The sequence below is a fragment of the Aulonocara stuartgranti genome (assembly GCF_965226115.1).
Source record: "Aulonocara stuartgranti genome assembly, chromosome: 4".
NCBI classification, from domain to species: domain Eukaryota; kingdom Metazoa; phylum Chordata; class Actinopteri; order Cichliformes; family Cichlidae; genus Aulonocara; species Aulonocara stuartgranti.
In genome coordinates, this window is record NC_138942.1 from 34,808,792 (window position 1) to 34,834,899 (window position 26,108).

General features: G+C 42.2%; 1 protein-coding gene across 3 annotated transcripts in view; it reads right to left on the bottom strand.

Annotated features, from left to right (window-relative positions):
* Positions 1-1,093: 1,093 nt before the first annotated feature.
* LOC309704677 (neurabin-2-like) overlaps positions 1,094-26,108 on the bottom strand; it is a 34,030-nt gene continuing 9,015 nt past the window's right edge. For all 3 annotated transcript variants that reach the window (XM_082530024.1, XM_082530022.1, XM_082530023.1), the window contains exons 5-15: positions 25,360-26,067; positions 13,542-13,674; positions 12,993-13,113; positions 12,173-12,277; positions 11,582-11,717; positions 6,568-6,711; positions 6,379-6,432; positions 6,061-6,192; positions 5,810-5,907; positions 5,586-5,682; positions 1,094-5,273 (exon numbers count right to left, since the gene is read on the bottom strand). In XM_082530024.1, coding sequence (XP_082386150.1) covers positions 5,220-5,273; positions 5,586-5,682; positions 5,810-5,907; positions 6,061-6,192; positions 6,379-6,432; positions 6,568-6,711; positions 11,582-11,717; positions 12,173-12,277; positions 12,993-13,113; positions 13,542-13,674; positions 25,360-26,067 — 1,782 coding nt within the window. In that variant the 3' untranslated portion in view covers positions 1,094-5,219. The remainder of the gene's footprint in view (positions 5,274-5,585; positions 5,683-5,809; positions 5,908-6,060; positions 6,193-6,378; positions 6,433-6,567; positions 6,712-11,581; positions 11,718-12,172; positions 12,278-12,992; positions 13,114-13,541; positions 13,675-25,359; positions 26,068-26,108) is intronic.

Genomic DNA, 26,108 nt, shown 5'->3' on the forward strand with positions numbered 1-26,108 from the left:
TAGATCCAACCAGTAAATTGACAACTTTGCTCCACGCTCAGCTTTCTCTTCACAGCAATAAGCTGGTACTACATCTGCATTACTGCAGACCCTTCACCAATCAATCTGTTAATCTCTGGCTCCACTTCTCCAGTCTTGAACAAGAACCGGTGATACCCAAGGCAGGACCTCATCCTCAATCAGGGGCAGGGCAATTCTCATCCTCGCAGAAAAGCACAACATTGTAAGCTAGAGGTTAACCACTTGACAAAGCCTAAAAGGACCACGTCACTTGTGAATTCCCAACGCCACCAAACCAAAACCAACACGGCCTTTAGCTACATCTAGAATATGTTGTCCATAAAGGACATGAACAGATGGAGAGGCTAACTGTCTGACTTTCGCAAACAGATCTAATTTGGACTAACCTGAGACACTTGTGAATGACCTATTAAGCAGTTTCTGTGTACTGGCTACTTAACACTGATTATAACCTCCACCAACAACAACAATCAGTTATGACTCCTTGAAATGTACAAAGTGATTAGACAAGAACCGTAATCCTTTACCTACAAGCAAGGCACTGAACCCTCTCACTTCAGAGGCCGCCTGTTGACGAAAATGGTTTTGAAGGTCATTCCCCGAAATATGAACTGGGGGCAAATGATGAGTTTATTATCAAAAATCAATCTGTAACAGCTCTTACATGGCGTAGTGCTACAATCAGTCAGTCTACCAATATGGCAGTTTGTCTGTAATCACTGGTATTATCTTTAAACTGATGAGGACGAGCTAATTTTGTTTTTTCCAACGTAGACACAGCGGATGGGGCGGGAAGGGTAACAAATGACAGTCAGCTACAGTTAGCAAACATCGGAAGGCTTTTTAGAGGCAAAAGCAGCAGGTTAACTTATAGGTCATAAAAAGGCAAGCTGATCACTTCCTGTGTTTAGACATTAAAACCCAAAGTGACCAGGGTTCGATTTGGTGATACAACAGCTTTTGTACAGCTCACACTGTTTCAACACCGAGATGAAACTGTAATAAAAAATACTTAAGAAATAAAAATACTCAAGTGAGTTGCTTATGGCTGATTTTCATTCCTTTAAAACAAAAAATGCTCTTTCACCTTTGCTTCCATCTATTAAGACAACACTTTAAAACATACTGCAGGTTTGGAACAAATACTTGGTGTCTTTTTAGCAAAAGAAGAAGAATTCTTACATGAAAATAATCATACATTGTGATTTTGGAGTTACTCCTCCATGTTCATCAGCCAGACAGTACAAACACAAAAGATTATTTTCTGGTGGTTGAATGTCCTCATATTCCTGTTTGTTTCCACGTCCCCCGACAGTTCTCAAACAGAAACGTGCAAAAAGACTTAAAACTCTGCCCCCATGTCTCTCTAGATATCTGTTAATGCACAAATACTGTAGGTCAAAGGTGAAGCACAGATTCAGATCAGTTTCAGCTCCAACAGAGTGGGTGTGAAGAACAAAGCCAGGCTGAGGCTGAAGGCAGGGGCAGATTGGTCTTAGCAAAACAAGCTTTTTTTTTTTTTTTTTTTTAAGCAAATACCTCAGGAAAACATGCTTCTACCTAGCAAGTAAGCTTGGAAATGCAACTTTTCATTTTCAAGCAGATAGCAGCTTTATCTAAATAGTCGTGATTTGTCAAAATTATTTTGGGTTTCAAAGAAACGACGATACGTTTTCAATGTAGCCATGCTATAAGCTTTGTGATGCTATACTCAGGCACAGCAGTGCTTCGAAATGCTAACACTGGCATACGAGCGTGATCGCAGGCCCAGCAGGGTAATGTTGAGCAGGCTTACCGTGTTCGTGAAATCCATTCAACACGTTAGCATGCTAACATTAGTGGAATTTAGAACCTTAATATTTGATGAATTAACATTTATAACCGGCTGTTGGTGCAAAAGGGAAACTCGGTATGCTTCCTCTGGGCACTATGAACATCGGTACAATGGGCTTGAAGATAATGAGAGCAAAGTTGCAATGCAAATGGTACCATTCTCAGAACCAGGGTGCTAGTGTGGCTAATGTTTGGGAAAAAGCTGTAGAGATTGGTTTTAACTTGTCAACCTCAAAACTGCTCCATTCATTATGAGTTAAGCTTAAGTAGCCTAATTAGATCTCGGGATTGTACTCCACTTGTGGTTTTTCAAATAATGTGAGCTAATCAGAGCTTGCCAGCAAGCTCTACTGTCTTTACTCTCTCTACTATCTTGATTAACACAGGCGCTCATAACAACAGTTACCACGGGGAATGACAGCAGCAAAATACATAATCTACCAGTTCAGAATTTCATTTCACATGTAAAGGCCATCTTTCAGAGCACCATTTTGCCATTCACATGAATACAAGTTTCATATTTGAAACGGTCCACATTATAATTTTCACATAATTTTTTATAAACATAGAGCGTACAGTAACCAGTATCACAGGTTCAATCCTTGTCTAATTAGTCTATTCTCAGCAAATCAACCTTTTGATTCTGCTAATCTTAAAAAAGGTTGCAACTCATTACATTGATCTGACCAAAGAGGAGTTTGGGGAAAAGAAAAGAAATCATATTCAGGTAGATGGAGTTGACACATTGGTTACTGAATTCCTGAAGAAACACCTGACCTTTAATGGCTATAATAACACTTTTAAATTCAACCAGTTCAACTACGTCAGGCATGTATCGCTAACTTAAATTCATTTTCTATAGGTATAATACTGGCACTGGGACCCTCTACTTTTCTCCTAATGTAAGATATGTGGAGTGTGTTTACATGCACACAGTTTTCTGAATAACCCCGATGCTCATATCCATGTGACGGTCTTGTTACACAAACACTTCAGTGGCTACACTATCCTGTTATGCTAGCAGGCTTCACTAGCTAGTGAGGTGCTACTAGCTAGTGAGAATTGATAAATACTGATACAAATATCAATATAAAACAGAACTGGCAAAGACTCTGGCATCCTTGATAGTTCTAGTTTGTGATTTTGGGAAGTTAAATTAACATATTGCCAGCTAACAACTACTACTGTCAGTCGACACTTATAGCCTAACAAGCTAACCGACAGCCAAATGACATTAGCCAATACAGAACCACGGAGAAATGTCACTAACTTAGAACTAGTGACATTTGACTAGTCAGTATGTAATGTTCAAACAAAAGAAACTATTAAACTATTACAATAACACTTACAGAAACAGAAACCACTTCATAAAGGTAACTTTTAGCTAGTAAAGTTTAAGATTTTATGTTTTTTTTTAATGTTCAAATAAAATCTAATATTTGAGTGTCCAGTGTTTCACTATACTCCGTTTATATTATGTTAGTCAATTTATGATCTGGAAATTTAAGTCAGCCAATGAAGAAAAACAAAAACTGGGGGATCAATTGAAATTTTTTCAGTAGTAGTTTCCACTTACTTTTTATACTTGCTAGTTTTGGAAGAGAATTCGTGTGATAGTTCTGGGGGAAAAAACTGAAGTTAAATTCAAAGTTGGTTTTTTAGGGAGTCTTGGTGCATGCTCAATCATCCAGGTAAGTAAATCCCAAAAGGCTGATTCTGTTCACCTGTTTTTAGGGACAAAAAAAAAAAAAAAGGCCCCCGTGGCCATACTAGTCTTCCATGCTAATAAACTAATAATAATAATTAAAATGAAGATTACATTTCATATGAGTCTTTAGTTAGGTATATAATTGCTTGGAAAAGTTTTACTGCGCAATATAGGAACATTATTATTGATGGGGGATATTAGTGGCAGTAATAATAGTAAACTCCAATCTAAAAGTTAGTAATAATTGGACCTGCTTTTGGACAAATTATGAATTTATCTTTTTAGTAAATATCCAGTATATTGTTATAGGATTTTAAATGAGCAAATTCTCTAATCTTAGTGCTGTTTTCCACTTTGGATTTGACCTCAATTGCCAATTCAATGAATCAGTTTCTATCTGTAGTCATTCTCTGCTTCCATGACATGTTTGGACGATAGATTTTTTAAATATTTTATGTATATGGTAGTAGCTAAGAGTGCGAGCTAAGAGGATATTCTAAAACGAGAAAGGAAGCCTTCCTACACGTGAGAATATAGTGCACGGCTGACCTGAAAGCAGGTTTGTGTGCATGTAAACCCACAGAGTATATAGTAAACACCAACAGATATACACAATTAGAAGTTCTACAAGCACAAATTAGACTATTCACACCCTGTTTGCCATTGATGCTGAGAGAAAAGAGATGAAACAGACTGAGGACTACTGAACCATTCCCTCCACAGTAAGGCGTCACCGCCTCACTCTTAGATTCCAGATCCATCTAATTGCTTAAGCCACTTTAACACTTTTAAATAAATGTATAGAATATATACAAACATTACGCCACGTAGTTCAGACCTGAAACGCACACTTCTTCTTTACTAATACCACCGTTTGCAGAGAGTTAGGTCAGAAAAAAGAAAGCAAAAAGCTGGGCTTTGACAGTTTTGAAACACGGAGGCCATCTTGCTCCATAGTTTTTATTACTTCGCTAATGGGCGGTGCGGTGGCCATCAGAGTTTTGTCGAGTCTTACTACCGAGGTTCCACTTCTTGAAAGGTGTCGTGTCTCTAAAAATAAGGTCACCGCTTCTCCTGGTAGTTTCAGATGAAAACGAGCATCGCCACGGGCAGAGAACACGCTCGTCCTCTTCTCTCAAAGGTCGTATAACAGCAGTCCTTTTGTCCCTTTTGCTCTGCTTCATTCCCTCTGTCGCTCTATAAAGCACTTTGTGACGAGCCTGGTTATTAAAAGCGCCTTTTGTTTTTAATAAATCGGATTTATTCACAGAACCTGGGTAAGATGCTGCTAAAGAGAGGAGAAAACACATCGTCTACAAACTGAGTTGCTGAATATGGTTTCCGGGTTGAATGCCAAGCCAGTTGCCAGGAAGACACAAAAGGAGGATTCTGGATATGACAGAAGGTGCATTCTGGGATTTGTTGTTGACTGACGGAGCACTAAGCCACTGGCAGATGCCACATGAGAGGTTGAGTCTTTCCTTCTCCACGGTCCTCTCTTCTACTTGCTGGGATTTTTTCCCTCCTCTGCTACCTGTCCGTTGCAGTGAATGGTTGATTGGAATAAATTACAGCCCCCCTGCGGTAGGATGATGGGGGAGGATGGGGGAGCTCCTCCTCCTTCAGTCGCAGACAGGAGGCAGGAAGTAGCAGCAGTCTAGGAGGGATTGGGGGTCTTCAAGGCATCCACTTTGGTCTCCAAGTCTGTAATCTGTGGAAAACATAGTGGATGATAACTTCAAGAAATATAACATTAAACCTTTTATGAAAAGTGTTAAAGAAACACTTAATTGAAGCAGAGCATCAAGTGAACAAAACCTGTGGGACGATAATCTGCAGCTTGATCATTTCCCTCTGTAGCAGCATAGACTGAGATCAGACGTGTTCCTTTAACTTGTTTGAGCAGTGTACTAAAACATAATGCAGGGACACTGCCATCAAGATGTGACCCTCCTTTGCCTTTCCTGCTCGGGAAAAGCTCTGCTACCTGACAGTGAGAGATTCAGGTGAGTCCACTGCGAACCTTTTCCTGCAGGTTGTCTGTCTCCTCTTTGTGTGTTGCCTCGCTCTCCTCTTGTGCCCGACGCTGAGCAGTCTCTTTCTTCAGGTACTCGATCTCCCTAAAATGCACACGCGCGCGCACACACACACACACACACACACACACACACACACACACACATTGGAGTGGTGGTGTTTTTTTACTCCTTTTATCTTTTTACTCTGTCCCTCCTTCTCCTTCCTTACTTCTGCTGGTATTCTTTGATCAGCCTCTTGGCTTTGCTGTATTTCCTCTCCAGGGTTTGATACTGAGCCTGAGTTTCCTTCAGGTGTTCATCCACAGCCTGAAAAGACAAATACTCGCTGTGAGTAAATGATAACAAAACTAGTTTTAGGGTGGCAGTGAGCTCATTTTTTTTAGTTTTTAAGGGATGAGGGGAAAAAAAGAAACACTTGATTCACTCGTGCCTTTTTGAAGTTTAGGTTTACTATCTTACCTTACATAGAGACTGTGCCTCCATCCAGTAGCCCTCAAGTTTTTCCATCCTCTCTTTACTGTCCCGGATATTTTGCTCCAACTGAGCACGCTCCATCCGCCAACGCAACTTATCCTGCTCTGCGTGAGCCAGCTGGAGGCGGGGTGGGGGTCAGTGTGGGAGGAGGAGGTGGTATGTGGGAGGCATTAAGTCATCACAGAGCCAAAAAGAACTGGTGTTATGCATGTGTACATTCTCTTCTGCAGTGCAACCTGAATGTGCCGTTGTTTTGAGGGTTTTTTGCCTGCATGTGTATAAGTGTGTGTTAAACAGGCTCACCTTCCTCTTGAGCAGCTGGATCTCAGCCTGGGTTACTGCATGTTTAATCTGGAGCTGCAGACAGAGGGAGAAGCAATCTGATTTCTTTAACAAACAAATAAACATAACAAAAATCAAGCTAGGTAAAACTGTAAACAAGACTGAATAAAATAATGACATTAACATCCAAATCATTTATATCACATGTACCTCTTTGAACTTGTGGGCCAGTTTCTCTGGGTCCAGCTCCACAGGCGACAGCATTTCCTGGTTTTCTGCCAGATCGAAAACCTCTATCGAGTTCGGAAACATCGGACTCATCTCCTCCTCCTCGTCTGTCGCATATTCACCTGTCTGCAGGTAAACACACGCGCAACAAATACAGTTACATTTGGTAATAGTTGTGATATTTTATACATATTGTATGAGTAGGTTTTACAGGTATCAGGTTACATAGCAGACCAATGATTGCATCCGATATGGAGCTGGAGTAGCTGGTTAGTATAGATCAGGGGTCCCCAATCCCAGTCCACCAGGGCCGGTGTCCCTGCAGGTTTTAGATGTGTCCTTGATCCATCACAGCTGATTTAAATGGATAAATTAGCTCCTCAACATGTCCTGAAGTTCTCCAGAGGCCTGGGAATGAACTAATCATGTGATTCAGGTGTGTTGACCCAGGGTGAGATCTAAAACCTGCAGGACACCGGCCCTCGTGGACTGTGATTGGGGACCCCTGGTATAGATGGTATAAAAGACTGACTTCCAGGTTTGTGCTTCATTAGTTTCCAGGGCCCTATTTCAGGAAGCCGGTTTAGTGCAAACTCTGAGTAAGTATACCCTGAGTTAACGAAAACTCTGGGTTTTCGGTTTCACAAAGCGAGTTTAGATTAATTCTGAGTGAGTCACTATGACGACACACTCCGTGAAGCTAACCTGCCCCCTAGCAGGTTTACTTCAACTAACCCTGACCTTCTCCGCCTCTTTGTCAGAAACCTGACTGTAGGAAGTGTCAGACATGGCGTGTCCCTTCCTTGAAGAGCCAGTAGATGTTGAAGCCCAAATTCTCCGCAGAGCTCTCCGCCGGGAGAGAGTGATTAGAGCGCGTTTGGACATTTTATCATTTCCTGATGATCTCCTGTGCGAACGTTACAGTTTTTCAGCACAATCTATAATTTATTTGAATAACATCCTCAGGCCTAATATTGCTCATGTGACACATCGCGGACATCCTCTCAGTTCTGTACATATTATTTGTATTGCACTTCGGTTTTTTGCAAACGGGAGCTTTCTGTATAATATTGGTGACGCTGAGCACGTTTCCAAGGCTACCGTCTGTCGGGCAGTCAGGAATGTTACAGTTGCACTGAAACGTCTCCTGTACTCGTTTGTGTTCCCCGGTCACAGACCCACAAGATTTATCAAAGAGGGATGCCACAAAATTGCAGGTATCAGGATGAACAAAACTTAATTCATGATGTGGTGATACTTGAACTACTACTTAAATTTTACATTTATTCTCACGGTTCCCAGGCGTGATTGGCTGTATAGATGGCACTCACATTCCAATCATTGCTCCTTCAGTAAATGAAGGAGACTATGAACAGGAAGTCTTTCCACAGCATTAATGTACAGGTACATAGTTCCCTGTAGCATTTCAAACTTACAAATTATTTCATTATAGTAATGGATGCTAATTTGTGTTCTCTGCACTGTGAAGATCATATGTGATGCTGCCAACATTATCACAAATGTGGAAGCCAACTGCTCAGCCTCTGTGAGTGGTGGTGGTGGAGGACCTCCACCTGTTTTTCGGGCCTCCGCTTTTTTTCTGTTGGCTATAACGGGTCACATTTGAGCATACAGAGTAAGCAAATATGTACTTGTAATGTGCTCAGATAATTTCAATAAGTGCTTACAGAGGGGAAATTAACGTAGCCTCTAACTGCAATTGATTTACAAACAGACCAAGCACTATGGCTCATAATACAATTACACCTTACCTGTTTGGACTATATTTTTATATTTCATTTTTACTTGCTGCCAGGAACGTTTGGGGCCTGTTGGGTTGCACCTGCGCTCACATCACATCACAAAATCAAATGTATAAAATAACAAATAAAATAAAATATAATAAAATAACGTGTTAAATGGGTGGAAATCCCTAGATCAATGTTTATATTAACACTCACGCATTGACTCTGTCGGCTATGTTTTGCCATGCATGCTCCCTTTCTTTTGCAGCTGAGGCTGTGTTACTTTTTTTCCGCAAAATTTGCATGTTATCGGCATATGCTGCCATCAGAATTTCAGCCTCAAGCGCTGTAAAATACATTGACCGCGCCTTCTTTCCCTCCGTCTCCATGGTGACTCGCTTACTCTGTGCTCCACTAATCAGGGCTTTATGTATCCTCGTGCGCGCGCCTAACTTGGGGTTAAAGCAACTCCGCGTTGACTGAACTAATTGTTATCAGCCTTTCTGGAACCGAATATTCCGAGTTGGACAGTTCGGGGTTACTCAACCCTGAGTATCGTTTTTCACTCTGGGTTTTCTAAACCGGCTTCCTGAAATAGGGCCCTGGTGGCGTTCAGATCTAATGCAGGCTTACAGCACCACCACATTTAGTTGGTTTTTCAATGCTCATGTTTGATACACTGTACACTGTCCCTTTGGGTTTAGGAGTTCAGTTGCGATCGTTTGAAGTCAAAAGTCCATTTGGTAAGTTTTGGTCATTCCAAGAGTCAAAAAGGACTCTTGGCTAGGCTAAGCTCATGCATGTGGTTTCACAGTTTGGTGGCTTATACTCTTTAAGCTAGTTAGCTTAAAACAGTCTTATGCTACTTAGTGCAAAGCCAGGTTGCTTTGGTAGACAAAAGGTATCTCAGTCACCTACCAACATCTCCAAAGGTAACCGTTACAAAAAAACTCTAAACATGATTAGTGAATTTTATTTTTTATTTATTTTTTCAAACAGAACTTAGTCATTTGTTAGATGTTAGCTAGTTGCTGGCATTAGCTTTACACTCATAGCACTGTGTGGTACATTTCAGTCGTCTGTCTCTTCATAATCTAATTGGCGGGAGTACCCGTCATATAAAATGATATAAATGGCAACTAGGTCAAGTATGCAGTCACAAATTAAGTGAAAGAAACGATCTGGTCAGTGGTTTGACAGTTCAGACTCATTCCCTTGGAACAAAAAGCAGCCAGCACATCGTCTTCCACTAAAAGCATTCACACAATCGATAACAGCCTGCTGATCATTCGTCTTATTCTTCTTTGTGTTACAAAGTAAATTAGCCTCACATTAGCCCGTGTCCAGCATGTTTTCTTCCAGGCTAACAAACGCATTAACTAAAATGTATTACTTAATACATGATTGCTTTGCACAATGACTGCACCGTGTCTTCCTCTCTGCTTACTCTTCCTACTCGGACACAATTTGAGGTAAATACTGTAAAGTAACTGTATTTATTACAAGACTGCAGCAAACCAGAGCGCACGCTGCCGTCCATATCAACATCCTCTGATAACTGCAGCTGTGCTCTGTGGCTTCTCTGGCTAACCAAACCAAAGTACACAAGCCTTGAGTTGACATTTGCCCCCAGGCATGAAATCAGAGCTCTTTCATTTTAGGCTGTAGAGTGATGAAATGTTATGAGTCTATCATTAGAATCCTGAATCGATTTTTAAATGTAAATTTATTTTGCCCGACATGCCAGCATCTCAGGTTAAACCTCACAAAATTTCGACAACAACCAAACAGCAAACCAGAGCAGGTACACGCATTCAGCACAAAGACGTAAACACAACGCGCCGACGCATCGCAGATGTCTGCTTTCTCAGCCGTCAGCGCACAGATTCTGATGCGTCGGCGGGTCCGTGCTTTGTGTTTACGTCTTTTTGGCGCTAGACTCCGAAGCTGCAGGTTTCAATACTCTACAACCAAAAACGACTGAAGATCAAACTAAGCTTCACATCATCATCGTCATGAATTTCCTCTTTTGCTTCCACCACAATAAAATCACACTTCATGCACAGCTCTCTCTCTCTACTGTTGTGTACAGCGCTGTCTGCTGCTGGTTTTATTTTTTTAAATTTAACTGATTTCCGACAAGAAAGTCTCGTTTCTGCTGTTCAATACTGAAGAAATGTAAACTTTTTAAAATGATGTGAAATTGCAAAATGCTCAGCTGTGTCTCTAATTAATCCTCTGCTTCACTTCAGCAGCATCAGGTGATGTTTATATGTTGATTCATGCTACTGCACAATATTTTTAAGGTTCTCTGCTATAAAAACCCAATAACATGTTTTTCTGTGTTTTATGCTCAGTTACTTTGACACTAAAGCGTCTGCTGTGATGCTCACACCTTTGACAAAGTCTCATAAGTCTCAGCTTTCTTTTTATAGCTATAAAAATATGGATATGTGCCGATAAATGACCAGAATTATAATATTTCTGACTGTCTGAGGCAAAATTTCCCCGATTCGAATCGAATCAGGACCTTGTGAATCGGAATTGAGATGATTCTGGAAATCAGTGACGATACCCAGCCTACAAGCCACACTCTGTCCCATGAGCCATGTGTAGGAAACAGCCTGGTCCCACTGTTTTAATTATGAAACCTGACCCTAGAAACTAGGAATTTAATGATTTCTGTATTGATGCAGTTTCTCTCTCTGACCAGACGGTGGAGATGCTGGACTGAGTTTGAAATGGCATGTGGTGGAGCACAGACAGGCATTTTCCCATGTACACATGTTGGATTTCCTGTGGCTAACAACCACTAACACCATCAAAAGGCTTGTGAAAATGAATTTAATGACTACATGCAGGATATCTTTGTGAAGTAGAGCAATGTTGCCTTCCAAATGCAGGCCAAAGTGCGTTTGGATTCTGTGTTTACTGACTAAAAACAATGACTTTTTCATTATTTTTGACTATTTCAAAGGACAAAGGAGGTGCAGTGAGGAGAACTGACTGTGTTTATCACCCTCTCAAGCTGAGAGCGCTGCTGCTGCAATGTGTCACATGGCATGTGTCAAGAACCGCCCCTCAGCAGCGCATCAACAGGGCAGGACAATGAAATGTCACGGGGGAGTTGCCTACTGAGCTATGTCTGCGCGGCGTGCACCCAGCCAACGTTGGTGTGGTAGCTGTGCCTCGAAAATGATATCAGTGGCTGTTCTTTTCCCTCCCACACGACGGAGAGGTGTAGCATGTACCTCCTCATCATCATCCATGTACTGTTTGTATCTCTGCTCCATCATCTCTCTCTGCCACCTCTCCTGTTCCAGAGTCTGCTGGATCAGCTGAGCCACTTCACTCTGTTCCCCCGGCTTCTCCCGGCCAATCACAAACCTAGAAAACAAAACCAAAAACTTAGGATTTGTCATTCGCAAGAAAAGGAAACAATGAAACATTTTACACAAACTGCATATGTGGAAAACATGAAAAAAATTCACTGTATCAACATCAAACCTGAAAAACTCCAGAGCTTCAAAACACACCAACTAAAAAAAAAAGTAATAATATGCAATTTATACCACTAATGGACAAAAAGAGCTTCCATAATGTGAAATGTGTTTCAAAAATGGAGATGTGGGGACCACACGTTGGAGTGTTACTCTACCTGTGGGGACCAGCAGCCCTTATGGGGACAAAATGTGGTTTTAGCGTCACGATTGCAATGAGGTTATGTTAGGATTAGACACTCATTCTTGATGGTTAGGGGAAGCAGCTACAGGAAGCATTATGTCCTCACAAAGATATGAAAACACAACTGTGTGCGTGTTTAGAGTGAGTGCGACACAGACCTGACTTTGCCGGTGGTATTGCGGAGGACAGTGGCAGCAAAGCTCTGAGTAACACCAACCAGGCTGGTCCCATCAACCTCCACTATGAGGTCATTCACCTGGATCCTACAGACACAAAGAGAACACTGTATGCAGAGCGATGTTTGGAGAAGACCAAGGTCGCTCAGTGAACACACCTCTCACATGCAACGACAAATGTAACTATGAGTGTCTTTGACCAGACAGGCCTGTGGACTAGCACTGGCTCCATGTAACATCCTAGCCTGTGGCATTTTATGCTTTTGCCTGTTTATTTTAAACTGGTGTCTCTAACAAAGAGCTTTAAAAACTTGCACTCACACTAATGAGAAGAAGGTAACAGTAGTGAGCAACTATCAGCTAAAGAATCAAGTTTGCAAAGAAATACATTTAAGGCAAAAGTGTACATTTAGCTAATAATCAATAATCATGCCTGCTGTCCAAAGAAAAATAGTGTTAAGCCTACAAAAAAGGGCCAACTATTGCTTTTTGATAAAGCACATAGTTAGTGTTGGATCATGTGACCTTGACTCGTCCCTTATGCTGCATTAGGTCTAGGCCGCCCCTCCCTGAGCCTGGTTCTGCTGGAGGTTTCTTCCTGTTCAAAGGGAGTTTTTCCTTCCCACTGTCTCATAGAGGTCATATGATTGTTGGGTTTTCTCTGTTCTCTTTGATTTACTGCAGGCTCTTTACCTTACGATATAAAGCACCTTGAGACAGCTGTTGCTGTGATTTCGAGCTATATAAATAAAACTGAAAGAATGAAAAATGCATGTCGGGGCAGGCAGGTTGAAGAAGGTACCTGCCGTCTCTCTGCGCAGCTCCGCCCTCAGTGACCGTCTTAACAAAGATCCCCAGCTTCTCCAGGCCCATATCAGCTCCTGCACCCATACCAATGATACTGATACCGAGGCCGTCACTGTCTGAAAGACACACAGACAACAGAGCCATATCTCAGTGGTGAAAAGTAAAACATAAATACATCATTACTGTTAATTAGAATCCTGTCATATTTATTTTGCTATCATAATAACTAATCATATTATAGAGTGGCAGGGAAAAAGCATGTGGGATTTATCCACATTCAAGCTATTAAATATTAGTGAAATTATAGCTATTATACAGTGCTGAGAGCAGCCGTCACGCATGGTTGCTGGTTCAAATCCATTACCTTCAGAGTTACTGGCTACTAATTAGGCCAATCTGTGCTAAATTTAATCCCATAAGGGGATAATGGAGCTGTTAGAGCGACAGTGTATGTCCACTAACTGCAGCCTCTTGTGTGAGTGTGTACAGTTACATAAGAGGCTTGACTGAGTGACTCTCGGTGACATGTAAGACGCGTGCAAACCTTTCTCCAGCTCGACGGGAAACAGGTCCAACTTTTCGACCCTCTTCTCCAGCTCGTACTCAGCTGACGCTGCCATGGGGTCAACGTCATCATTACGTCGGTCGTAATCTTCATTAGAGTAGGTGGTAAAGACCTATGCAGAGGGCAAACGATCAGATAGCTAATCCAAATGCATCTAACTGAGAGGGCTAAGTGTAAAAACAGAGGCACTCAGAAAGTTCCCTGAGGAACTCCTACATGAAAGCCTCATAAGCTCACAGTGACTGGTGAAGGTTTGATGCTGATGTGCTACACACGTCTTTTTGCATGTTCAGGTATATGTCCCAATCATTTTTCATACAAAAATTGAAATATTTAACCTTAAACGTCATCAATCAAACTGTATCTGCCATTTGAAAAAGGTCTTTTTCACTCAACTGTTTGGGGATATTTTGCTCACGTTGTAGACAAGAACGAAGATGGCTACGACGTTAGCAACACCTGTTCAACCTCTTGTTAAACAGAATATCTAATCAGGAACTTTGTGCACTGAGGTATGGTTAAGAAGACCAAGCATAAGACTGGGGATTTTCTTTCTCTCCAATTATTCTTCTTTGGACAGGAGCTGTAGAGAATAGAAAGGAAACAAGGGAAGGCACAAAGAAGCTGTAGCTGTGCCCAAAAGAAAGAGGAGTCTGAACATATTGTTGTTGACAGGTTGGTATGAGTATTTCACAAACTGCTGTTCAGACAACACAACACTGGATTTCCCCACACCACCATCTGCAGGGTTTACAGTTGATATCCAGTGAGCAGCAGTTCTCTGGGGAAACACTTTACGGTCTACTCTTCACTGCAAGGCTGTCAAATAAAGGTTAAAAAAGCTTATTTTTAACATGTTGCCTTGTGTGATGAGTCTCATTTTCTCTTACTCTCAGAAGTCAGAATTTGCCATAAACAGCATCAAAGCATGGACCCACTGTATGCCTTGTATCACTGGATAAGGCCACTGGTGGTGTAATGGTGTGAGGAATATTTTAATGGTACATTTTGTGCCCGTGAGTACCAACTGAGCATCATTTTAACACCACAGCAGTATTGTTATTGACCATGTGCATCCCTTTATGACCACAGCGTATCCATATTCCAACAGGATATTGTCCCATGTCACAAAACTCAAATCATCTCACACCAACACACTGCACTCAAATGGCCTGTAGGTCGTAAATCAATAGAGCACCTTTGGATGTGTAGGCAACAAATCTGCAGCAACTGTGTGATGCTGTCACATCGATATGAACTACAGTCTCTGAGGAATGTTTCCAGCGCCTTGTTGAATCTATGCAATGGATAATTAAGGAAGTTATGAAGGGAAAAGTGGTTCATCCTGTAAGGTGCACCTAATTCAATATTTTAGACACCTCTTAGTTGCAAAACAATTGATTAATTAATTAAAAATCACAAATTAAAGCTCAGAAATGATCATAATGTGAAAGAATGTATATATTTAGTGTGTATACTATTATTCTTGTATTATTATTAGATTATACATATGTCTCATCATACAGCAACATTTGAGGCCACTTAAAGTTGTTCTTCCCGTCCACACAGTGAATAAGCTCTATATGCATTTACCTCTGGCTTCGTCTTGATCAACTCCTAAGAGAAACTTAAAGCTCTCCAATGGGAGCAGACGAGAACGGTGAGAGTCAATCAAAAGGTGCAAGGACACACACCAGAACTAATGAGCTGAGGGGAGCTGGAGAGCCTCATAATAAACCTCCGTCTCAACACTTTTCCCATCTCCAACTCTGATCCAGTGCTGCTTTGAAAAAGGTGCAGCTTTGGCTCTTTTTATTCTAGAGCCGTAAGGTTACAAACACTGCACACAGACCAGGACATGCAGGAGGACGCTGGGTCTCGCTGTGGCTTGGTTTTGACAGGTGGCATGTTTGCATGCTAGGGAAGTACGCTTCTACATACTTCCCTTGTTTTTAACTGATGCATTAGATCTTCACTGCACATCATTAGCCTGCGATACTGGGCGAAGCATCCAGAAATATTATCTCACAATAACCATTTACATCTATTGTGGCTTTAGACACAGTCCGTACACTCTCACTGTACTGTGCTCCATATCTTTCTACTGAAGCCCATCCAAACCACCCCACACCCCCCTGTTAAAAAAGGTCAGCAGCATCTGTCTCCCTGGTGACCACCTCTGTGATCACGTGGCTTCATTTCCATGGCAACCTCAGGCTTGCCCAGCGGGATTTTGGCACTGATATGCTCTCTCTCACTGTCCCTGTCTGGTAGATATGCTAATATGTGTGTGTGTGTGTGTGTGTGTGTGTACACACAGACCCATAGGCCTTTATGTAACAGTATTATTACATTCCCTCGAGCGTAGGAGGTACACACACAAATACTGTGACACAAACAGGGTCGGAGGGCGGGATTGTAAGACTGCTTCCTGTTGTCACGCTTCCTTCCTGTCGAGTAACTTTAAAGCTTAGTTAGCGTGTGTGTCTGTGCGTACATGAAGCTTTAGGGTGTTCCTTTAAGATGTCAGAAACACAATCTCTACTGTTCCTCAGGAAAACAAACACACAAACAAAGAAAGATAAAACAGCAGGTAGAACATAAACAAAATAACAAAAAAAGTAAAGTGCACCCAACGACAGGAACAAGGTCGCCTCTAAAGTCTGTAACCCTGCAGAAGTACTCTGAACTGAAAAGCTGACCCTTAAAGTTAACATGCACCTGTAACCTAGATTCATGGGAGTAAACAACCTAGACTCAGTCCAGCGTTACTTGTACAGCGCCAAAGGTAAACAATAAGAGAGAGAAAACTAACAGGAGAAAGCATCTGCTGACAGCGGGAAAGAAACTGTCAGAACCAGGGAGGGGCGGGGCCATCAGCCGTGACCAGAACATAACAGCAATGATAGAAAAGTTTCTACAGAAGATCAATACACGTTCCAATATTACAACAGGTGCCTTAAAATAAAAGTCAAAATTGCCACAAAACTAAACAGCAAACACGGTTTAAGATAAATTGGCTTCTTCAGCAGTTTAGTAATATATTAACTTAAGATTAAGGTGTGGTTGTTGGGAGAAGCATTAGAGTCCTAATTTAGGCCCACTCTGAAGAAGAACCCCATAATGTAACATGACAGGGATTTTCATCCACTCACGCCATCTCTCTGAAATTTATGGTCTCAGATTTCAGGCTGAGATAAACCTAATGACATCATTATGACTTAATCTGGGCTATTCTTCACAAGAGAACCTCCTCCAGTCCAGAACATTTCCACAGTACTGATTGTGGTACTACATAGTATTTAAACAGTGAGTAAAACCAATGGAGGTTACGCACTTAAACGTGAGTTACAGTCCAATCCATACTCACAATCTCCTTAATGTATTTCAATGAAGTTTGTTACTTTACTAATCTATATTGATTTTTTAACACAGGATCAATACGTTCAATGTTACTCTCTTGAAATAGGTAAACATATGCTGGTAGTTTGTTCACTTTGCATAATCATAATAAACCCTTGGTATCAGGCTCTTTACTGATTTGAGCAGCTAGCTGCCGGGTCAGCTAAGAGGCTCCGTCCTGTTATAACAGTATCCACTTTAAAGCTCCACTGGGTTTGGCAGCGTGGCTCACAGACTCTGCTGCAGAGTCCCAGAGAAACAAACACCGACAAATATTAAAATGTTCATTTAAACTTGGGCAACTTGGTGTATTTGAACATTTTTACTTCAAAAAGAGAAGTCACTCTGTAATGATGACTGTTGATGACAAGAATCAAATCGAACCTGCAGACCGCTTCACAATTGTGTATTAAGACCTCGTCTTTTGTCAGTTTGAATGAATAACCAGTATTCGCGTCTTTGGGAACAAGTGAAGCTCATACAGATCAGCTCAGCCCTTCAGTGAATATGATGTGAAAACAATACATGTCTTTCTTTCGACTGACAATGCTGTGAATGGAAGCCTCAGCAGAACCGGGCCAGTCAGAAGCTACAAACTTACTACACGCTGGATAAAAGCCAAGCCACCGAGAAGTCCCCGGGGACCAGCCCGGGCCTCCAACACAGCCGCCATGACAGGGCTGTGTAGCCTCTCTGTAGCTTACAGCAGTAGGCTTTGTCTCCAACGTCATGTGAAGTTTAAACCAATCAGAGGAGCCCCACAAAACTCGTGAAGCTACACAAAAAGCTGGAATGAAGGATTGATTTAAAGCCCGTCAGATCCAAACTGGTGCCAATATTTTGCAATTAAAAATCTCATGTAACTATATCTGATGGTTATATCTGAAAAGATCCTCGTTTAATTTCCTATTTCATTTCAAATTCTTTGCTCAGATCAGCAAATAGCTGACATGGTCCAATATATCGGCCGGGCTCAGTGTGGATGGATGGATATACGAGGCCGTTCTTTACTGATATTAAACATTTAATTTTACTTATTCAATTAAAAATACCCTACAAGTAATAAGTTAAATAAAAATGTAATAATTTTTTTTTTAAGTAAAAAATAAAAGCAATAAGTAAAGCTTTGGGGCGTTCACTTGACATGAGCTACATACATGTTGTTAGATCTCTATAAGCAGCAGGCAGATAATGTCGCGTAGTATAAACACTGGAAACAGGAGGAAGCAGCTAGCTTGTTTGTGGGTCAGGCTAACATTGGTTAGCACCCGTCGGTTTTTGTTTACCTACTGTAGAGGTTTTTAAAGTCGTATTAATCATGTAAACATGCTTCTTCTTTTTTTTAGCCAAAACGCAAACAAGCACATCCTGATATTTTGAGTTTTTTGCAGTCATGCTGAAATGTATCGATTTATACTGGTGTACTGGTGAATCACCTCATACTTTATCAGAGACTTCCTAGTTCTGGTTTCTGATACGTGAGCATCAGCTCCTTTTTAAAAAACGAGTTTTCCATGTGATAACAAGCTAAACAGTGTTTATACAGAGAAAACTCGCCTTTGCCACTGTAAAATGTCAGCGTAATTATAAACGTGTGGGTGTTCTCAGTTTGTTTGTAACCTCCTGCAGGTCTGCCTGTCTCAGCCGGTCTTTAAAACCAGTATTTTCCGAAGGCCTGTGTAAGCAGGAGGTCAGTCACAGTGTAATTGACAGTTTTAAACTCTCCGTTAAAGCATCGTGAGACAACTGTTGTTGTGAGCCGGAGCTGGAAAAATAAAACTGGAATTAACGTCTGAATTTTAACACCTCTTTCAAATATGTTCAGCTTAGTCATGTGATCTAATTGTCCCGGCGGCTGGCGCGTCCCAACAGGTAGAAACAAAATCGAATCCGCCGACACCGCCTCTGTAAGTGGCGCGAGCTGCCAGAGAGATATCAAAACCGCCATCTGAGTTAGCCGCCGGTCAACTGAGAGCACTATCACAGGCTGTACAACAGAGGAGCGAGGTGTGGCTTGATAAATATTTGAAAAAGCGTCTTATGTGAATGCCACCTGGATGAAGCATGGCTCTAAATTAAGGTCTGACAGATGGATCACAAGAAAATTCAGGTTGAGTCATATCTGGTGGAGACGAGTCCTCAGGCGTTGGCATCTCCTGGGTTGTAATTTGTCCGTACTGAAAGGCAGCACAGAGCCGAGAAGCAGCTGGCAGAGGAAAGTTTCTCACTGAATGCTGCAAGGATTGAGTCCAGATCACAGGTCTGCAGGTAAGTTTTATTGTAACTGCCACGGTGACGTCTGAATTTGGATCTTTAATCGAATTTCTTTTTGCCGTCTTTCATTCATTTCAGATGGGATCAGAATTTTAGCCAGCCAGTCTTCGTTGGGCGGCTCGGGGTATGGCTGCGTAGCGCTGTGGACACGTGACCTCTGAGTGAACCTCGAGTTAATAAACAACAGGCACCAGATTTAATCGATTTGATTGAGTGTGTGGGCAGAGCTCCTCTGGGGATCTGCATAAATAGTTCTGAATTTGTGAATCGCACTACTTTCAGTTTCTGCTCATGTCACAGTCAAAGGGAAGCCACTCTTCCAGCACTTCCTGCCACATCCCATCGACCCTCCTCCCCCTCCACACTGGTCCTGCAGCCATTAAGGTTGGGTCCATTTTATTTATGCTCATTTCAAGCTCAGTATTTTTATTCTCGGACTCTACTAGGGTAACTTTAAATAATCCTTACTTATCTTATTCCTGCTGCAGACTCAATGAGGACATTCAAACACATTCACTCCATAAACTGTCTTTATGACATCATAAAGATCCAAGAGCAGAAAAAAGGCCTGAAACAGAGCAGTCTGAAGCTTTAAACATTTCTGCATATGTGAAACCCTGTTTAATATGAACATCCACTATTGTAACACTATAAACACTCACAAGCCACTTCATTAGGTCCACCTGCTTATTCACTCCGTTATCTAATCAGCCAATCGCAGCAGTAACTCATTTATTCAGACGTCCGGACATGTTCAAACTAAGCACCAGAATGAAGAAAAAAGGAGATTAAGTGACTGAACTGGCAGACGGGCTGATCTGAGTATTGTTGCTGACCACGTCCATCCCTCTATTAGCACAGCGTGCCCATTTTCTGATGGTTACTTCCAGCAGGATAGCACACCATGTCCCAAAGCTCCAATCATCTCAAACTGGTTTTTTGAACCTGTTAAAGAGACCAGTTTGAACAGTCCCCAGATCTTAATCCAGTGGAGCACGAGATGAGACGAGAGATTTTACATCCTGGCAAATCTGCAGCCGCTATGTGATGCTGAGCAACGTTTGCAGCATCTTGTTGAATCTGTGACGCACGTAATCAAAGGCGGCTTTTAACTGATTTCAGTCACAACTGGGAGCATCATTACCTTTGTAAAGAGATTTTCCCCCTTCAGTTCACATAACTGTACACACCAGGTAGTTTTTTAAATCCAAACAAAGCTCTATTCTGTGATTCTTATCAGCCGGCTTCCCCTGCTTGTGCGCACTTTTTTTTCCTCCCCGAGGAAAACAAACACACCCATCCACATTCCAACTGCTGCTTTTAACAGTCCTACAGAGGTGGCCTTGTACACAAGTCAGCATCTGCACTGTGTGTGAGAGAAAGTTTAGACCAATCGCATAGCAACCTACAGCGGCCACTCCGACGTGTCTTCATCACGCATTAACCTTTATGATGACACAGCGTCCGCGTGCAAGTCCAAAAATCACAAGACCTCTCACACAGGCTGATTAACCCGTGCTGTAATCACATGGCATTTCAGCTGCAGAGGACATTTTAATGAAGCGATGTTCTGCAGACTTGCTCAACACTTGAGGAGCTCTGAGCTGTGCTGGCTAACGCCAACTTCATGATGCAAGAACAGCAATTACTCCGGCTGCTGACGGCACTCGACATGCTCGGACAGTGAGCGTCTCTGTTCCCTGCAGCGGGACACCTCTCAGACGAGCGATGGGTTCAAATCAAACAACGTCCGCTCCTCTAATGGCGCTTCATGTACACCAAGTGTGTTTGTTCCAACAAATATGTCAGACTCATTTGTGTTACCTGAAATTAAAGCTTTTCCACACTCATTCATATCTACCCCGAAACAGCCGATATATCACGTAATGTTCTTTTGCTTGTATTGTGCCGCGAACCGAGGCCCCTCCAAAAGCATATAACCTGCATCTAAAGGCTTATCAGGCGCTTCACCCAGCAACCAATGGTCTTCCTGCATCTGGTTGAGGTCCAACACTCTTTTGAAGCAAGCCAACTTTCTGTCAGACGGGATGTTTATGTTTCCAAGTTTAGCTGGCTTGGCACCGTGTCAGCACTGGACAACTTTTCCTGACAGAAGATGCCCCTGAGGCGAGGCCTGTTGAAAGACTATTGTTCCCTGGTCCAGCTGAAGCTATTGACCGGTAGCTTCAGTACTCTGAAATCAAGTTGTTTTGTTTTTCCTCCTTTAGACTGTGAGTAATCTGCACTGCTGCTTGGCTGTGATTTCATTTCATTCCCCCTCATAAACCTCCGCTTCAGTGCGGCGTCATTTATAGATCTTCTATAGCAACGAGCATATGAGTAGGAAGCGTGTGTGTGTGTGTGTGTGTGTGTGTGTGTGTGTGTGTGTGTGTGTGTGTGTGTGCGTGCGTGCGCACATAACTGCTGAGTCTAGCTTTAACTGTTGAAGCTTCCTCTGAACCAAAACGATGATCTCTGCTGTGTCAGATTTGATTTATTAATAATTCTTCATGTCTGACATTTCTTGTAACACAGTAATGTCAAAGCGACTGGACAAGCATCACTGTTTTCTTCTTTGCATTGTAAGAAACGGCACCAGTTCATACATGAATGCTTACTCAGTTTCTCCTGAAACTCTAACAGGTCACAAGAGTCTGAGATGATGTCATGTATACTAAAATGTTTACATTTTACAAAGGTGGATGAAGTTGTCAGATTCTTTACTAAGTATAATCGTCTATAAGTTCCCCGTGAACAGCAAGTTGTAGATAAAGGGACTCAAAGAATCCTGAGTTCAGATCTTTGGAAGAATTGTGCAAAAAAAAGAGATGGTTTTAGAAGCGTAACTTCCAGTGGAAAGAGGCTTTTCAACGCTTTATCCTCATTAGGAGTAACCCTGAATCTCTCCTCTGTGCTGAGTGGCTTTGTCATGTTTCGGACCTGCTTGTACGACAGGGTGTTTATCAGAAGTTCGAGCGGATGGTCTCTGCCATGCAGCTGCCCCTGGAAAAACCCTGAAACTGTTCTTTGTTGATATGTACAAGGTGTCAAAACTAGTCGTTAAAGGTACAGGAGAGGTTAGCTTGATAAAGCCTTGTTTTGGGGGAAAGTTGCCAAACTTTTTAAGCTATTTTTTAGCACTTTTCATGGCGTTTTTATTTCCCAGTGACCACTTTAGTTAGAATAAATGCCCCGAGGTGTTTCAGGGTGATGACCAAGTGGTGGATGTTACTTGACTTTGACCATTTTAGAGCGATCGCCAAATCTACCGTCAGCTAGTGCCAGGGTTGTACTGGAGCACGACAAAGTGAACAGGAGCACGAAAGTGGACCACATGTCATGTTTTATTCTGTGACTTTATAAGTCAGCTTCATAAGTGTGACTGAAAGGAAATAACAGGAGGAAACTGGAACCTTCCCAACTGAGTCCATGTCAGCACAGTCAGCCTTTAGCTAGCTTAGGTCTAATTCTGTGGATGTTTTTCTAGCTCTTTTTAAGCTCATGTCCACACTGCAGAGGATAAACTGGTAAACCAATATTTTTCTCCTTGTTTTGACCCTCAAACTTGATTAAAACTGTGTTGCTGGCCTCCAAAAAACAACAGAAGCTGTGCTTTAAGCTGCTGCTGTGTTGGAAGTGTGTAGGTGTTACGTTTGTAGACCCACGTCTACGTGTTTCAACCTTAGTGCACACACAGCTGGGGGCCACTGTCAAAATATGTAGAACAACCATTAATGTGCGTTAGGCATGGTTCAAATGCTCAGAAAATGTTATCAGAGGAATGAAGTTAGAAGGACACCTTCATGAGAAAAAGAACAATTTGTTGGAGTAAAGACAAAGAGGTTTGAATGCTGTCTTCAGATTTAACTGTTGATTGCATACACGCAGTGTTTACATCTTAATAACCATTAAAGTAGAGTTAAGTAAATTTAGTCAAAGTTATTTTCAATAATAACCTTAACTTTGAATAATGATTCAAGACAGCTGCTCAAATATAAAACGAAGAACAGAGTAAATGAAAAATCCTCCTGATGTGGAGGACAAAGAGTCGAAAACAACGAACGATGTCATCTGTGCTAATCGTCTGGGCTCGCTTTTACTCCGTCTTTAATGATTTATTATTTTGTCTTTCTTTGTTGCAAACTCTGCTTCCATTACTCTCCCTGTGTCGGCCAATCAGCACTTCACCTGCATGCATCATCATCATCATCAGGTATCAGGCTGGATAAAGGTGCATCCTTGTATCTTTGCTGTTTTTGTCCACAGCAGAAAAGCCACGCACACAAACATCATCTAACTCGCACGAGCCAGATAGTGTTTAGTGCAGAACTCAAATGAAGTGCATTAAAAAGAAAAGAAAAAACAACCCAAATGTTGAATCTTAGAAGCCGCTGTGTTTTATTCAAAGTGAGAGCCCACTCTGATGATGCAGAGATGCAAAGATGGGGCGGGCATGGAGGAAGTGTACCTTGAAAACGCTGGCCACAAAGCTGCAGCTAGCAACCAACTGAATCACTGTGGCTGAAATGTTTTTGCAGCCCACTCTTGCACTTCATCGCCAAGAATTATACATCTTCTCTGTAACTCTATCACAGTTACTTAAATATGTCTTTGAATCAAGAGGAAAGAACGGCAACACACAAACACGGACACATATTTACTTTAAAAAAAAAAAAAACCCGATCTGAATCTGAGACCCAAAGTTGTAAATCTACCCGGGTGCAGCTGTTACCTTTGTAGTAAACAACACAACACAGCCTCAGGCCACAGCTCCACTTTTAGCCGCTCTGTGGCCAAAGAGGTCAGAAGCTAAACGTTTCCAGGTCCATGAAAATGAAAGGAATTCCTTTTTTTGCCCTGACGCTTGGCCTGAAATTAAACCCGTTCTTCCTGCTACCACCCCGTAGTAGCAAACATGACCGAGCGGGCAAAGCTCGCCATCACTTGCCGTTATACAGTTACATCAATTCTAGATCGGCATGCAGCGCTCTTCCTTCCTGTTCTTATCAGTGTTACGTGCTACATTATCAAACTCTGTGGTATGTCATTCAGAGGGCTGTCTAAACATATTAGGGGACGCGTCGTATTATTATTAATGCAGGTCGAGACAAGTTGCACGACGCAACAAGCTCAACCAGCTGACTGTTGCGAGGCTGCAGGACAGCTCTCCATCAGACAGGAGAGCTTCTTTTGAATCAAGAGCTACATTAACAAACACTTTGAGCACTGGCAGGAAGTAGAATGGCGAAATCAAAGAGTGAAAATCCCCTGTGCACCCTTCGTGTGTGATGAAGGAAGTCACTGAGTGTTTTTCAATTGTTTTAGGGCAGTGTTCATTTTTCTTTGAGTTTCCGTGGTTTCGTAAATTGCAGAGCATGCATGAAGCGAGTGCCATCGCTCGACTAAGTTAGTTATGATCTAACTTACTGTAAACCAAGAGTCTGGAGCTCAAGATACTGAGCAGAAGGCCTTTTTAACTTAATGCTACTGACCCCGTCTTCCTGCCTTTTTAGTGCTTAGCAGCTAGCGCTCGCTTCCTTGCTGAAAACAGCAGCTACTCGGGTTGTTGTGAAACTAAACTTGTGGTTCTGAAATACCAACATATATAACTTCAAGATGCTAAAACACTGAGGCAAAAGGGACTTATTATTCTATTATTCAATCTAATAGAAAAATATGTAACAGGTACAAGTTTATGAGCAATTAAATAAATTGTCAAGTCCTCATATTTATTAAAAGATCAGCGCTTTCTGTTTGGTGCTACCTTCAACATTTTCCCTCGACCAGCACCTTAATTCAGGAGGATGAATCCTAACGATCAGCTCGCTCCTTAACCTCTCTTTCTGTGCTGACATCAGCACAAAATGCACACATAAATCCAGAGAATCTATTGTTTCATATTAAGTGTAATGAACACTTAAGAGTCTGTGCACTACTGGAAAGTCGGTGGCGTTTGCTTTAAATATCACTAAAGCAGTAACTGCCGTGTCTGGAAGATGAAACCACAGAGGAAGTGGCTCAAGATTGACTTCCTCTTATGAAATCGGAGTGGTGGATACAGTAAAATTAAGACTAATGTGCGCTATGTGAGCACAAAAAAAAAGAAGAAGAAAAAACTCACTCTGATTGGCTGAGTGCTGAAGCGAATCTTTCTACTGGGTGGCGGAGGCTCCTCTTCCTCAGGAAGGCCAGGGATTTCTGAGCAGCTGGACTCTGGCTGATATGCCTCCTCCTCGTCTTCGTCGTCCTCATCGTCCAGCTGGCTTCCCCCAGAGTCCTCCTCCCCAAGCCCGCTGTATGCGCTGATATCTATCAGATCTCCCTCAGAATAATCCTCCTTCCTTGAACCATCCTCGTCATTCTCATCTTCTTTGGCCCTCTCCTCAGAGTCCTCTTCTTTCTCCTCCGATGAAGGAGAGGAAGATGGAGGCTCTTTCTCTCCATTTTCCAGCGAGGCATGAACCTCAGCTTGCACCAGCCTACCCGCGGCCTCAGATCCCGCAGTGGCGCTGTCCTGATCGCCAGACTGTGGCTGCAGCCCAGAGGCTTCCACTGTACTCGAACCCTTGGCCTCAGTTGCTGCCGGCTCTGGTTTGGCCTCCGATGAAGAGGAGATGGAAGTGACAGTCACTGAGGAAGAGGAGGAATAGGAAGAGTTGGAGAGCTGGTCCCCCGACAGTCCAAATGCATCCTTCTCTTCATTGGTCGCGGCTCCCTCCATGTTCCTTTCTAGAGAACCCATTTCTTCATGTAGCTCTGCTGCCTGGTTACTTATAACTCCTGCTTTTACCTCATCTTTCTCGTCCTTATCTGCAGGTATCACCTTTGTCTGGAAGAAAAGCACAGGGAGATCATGTAGTAGTGCAATCA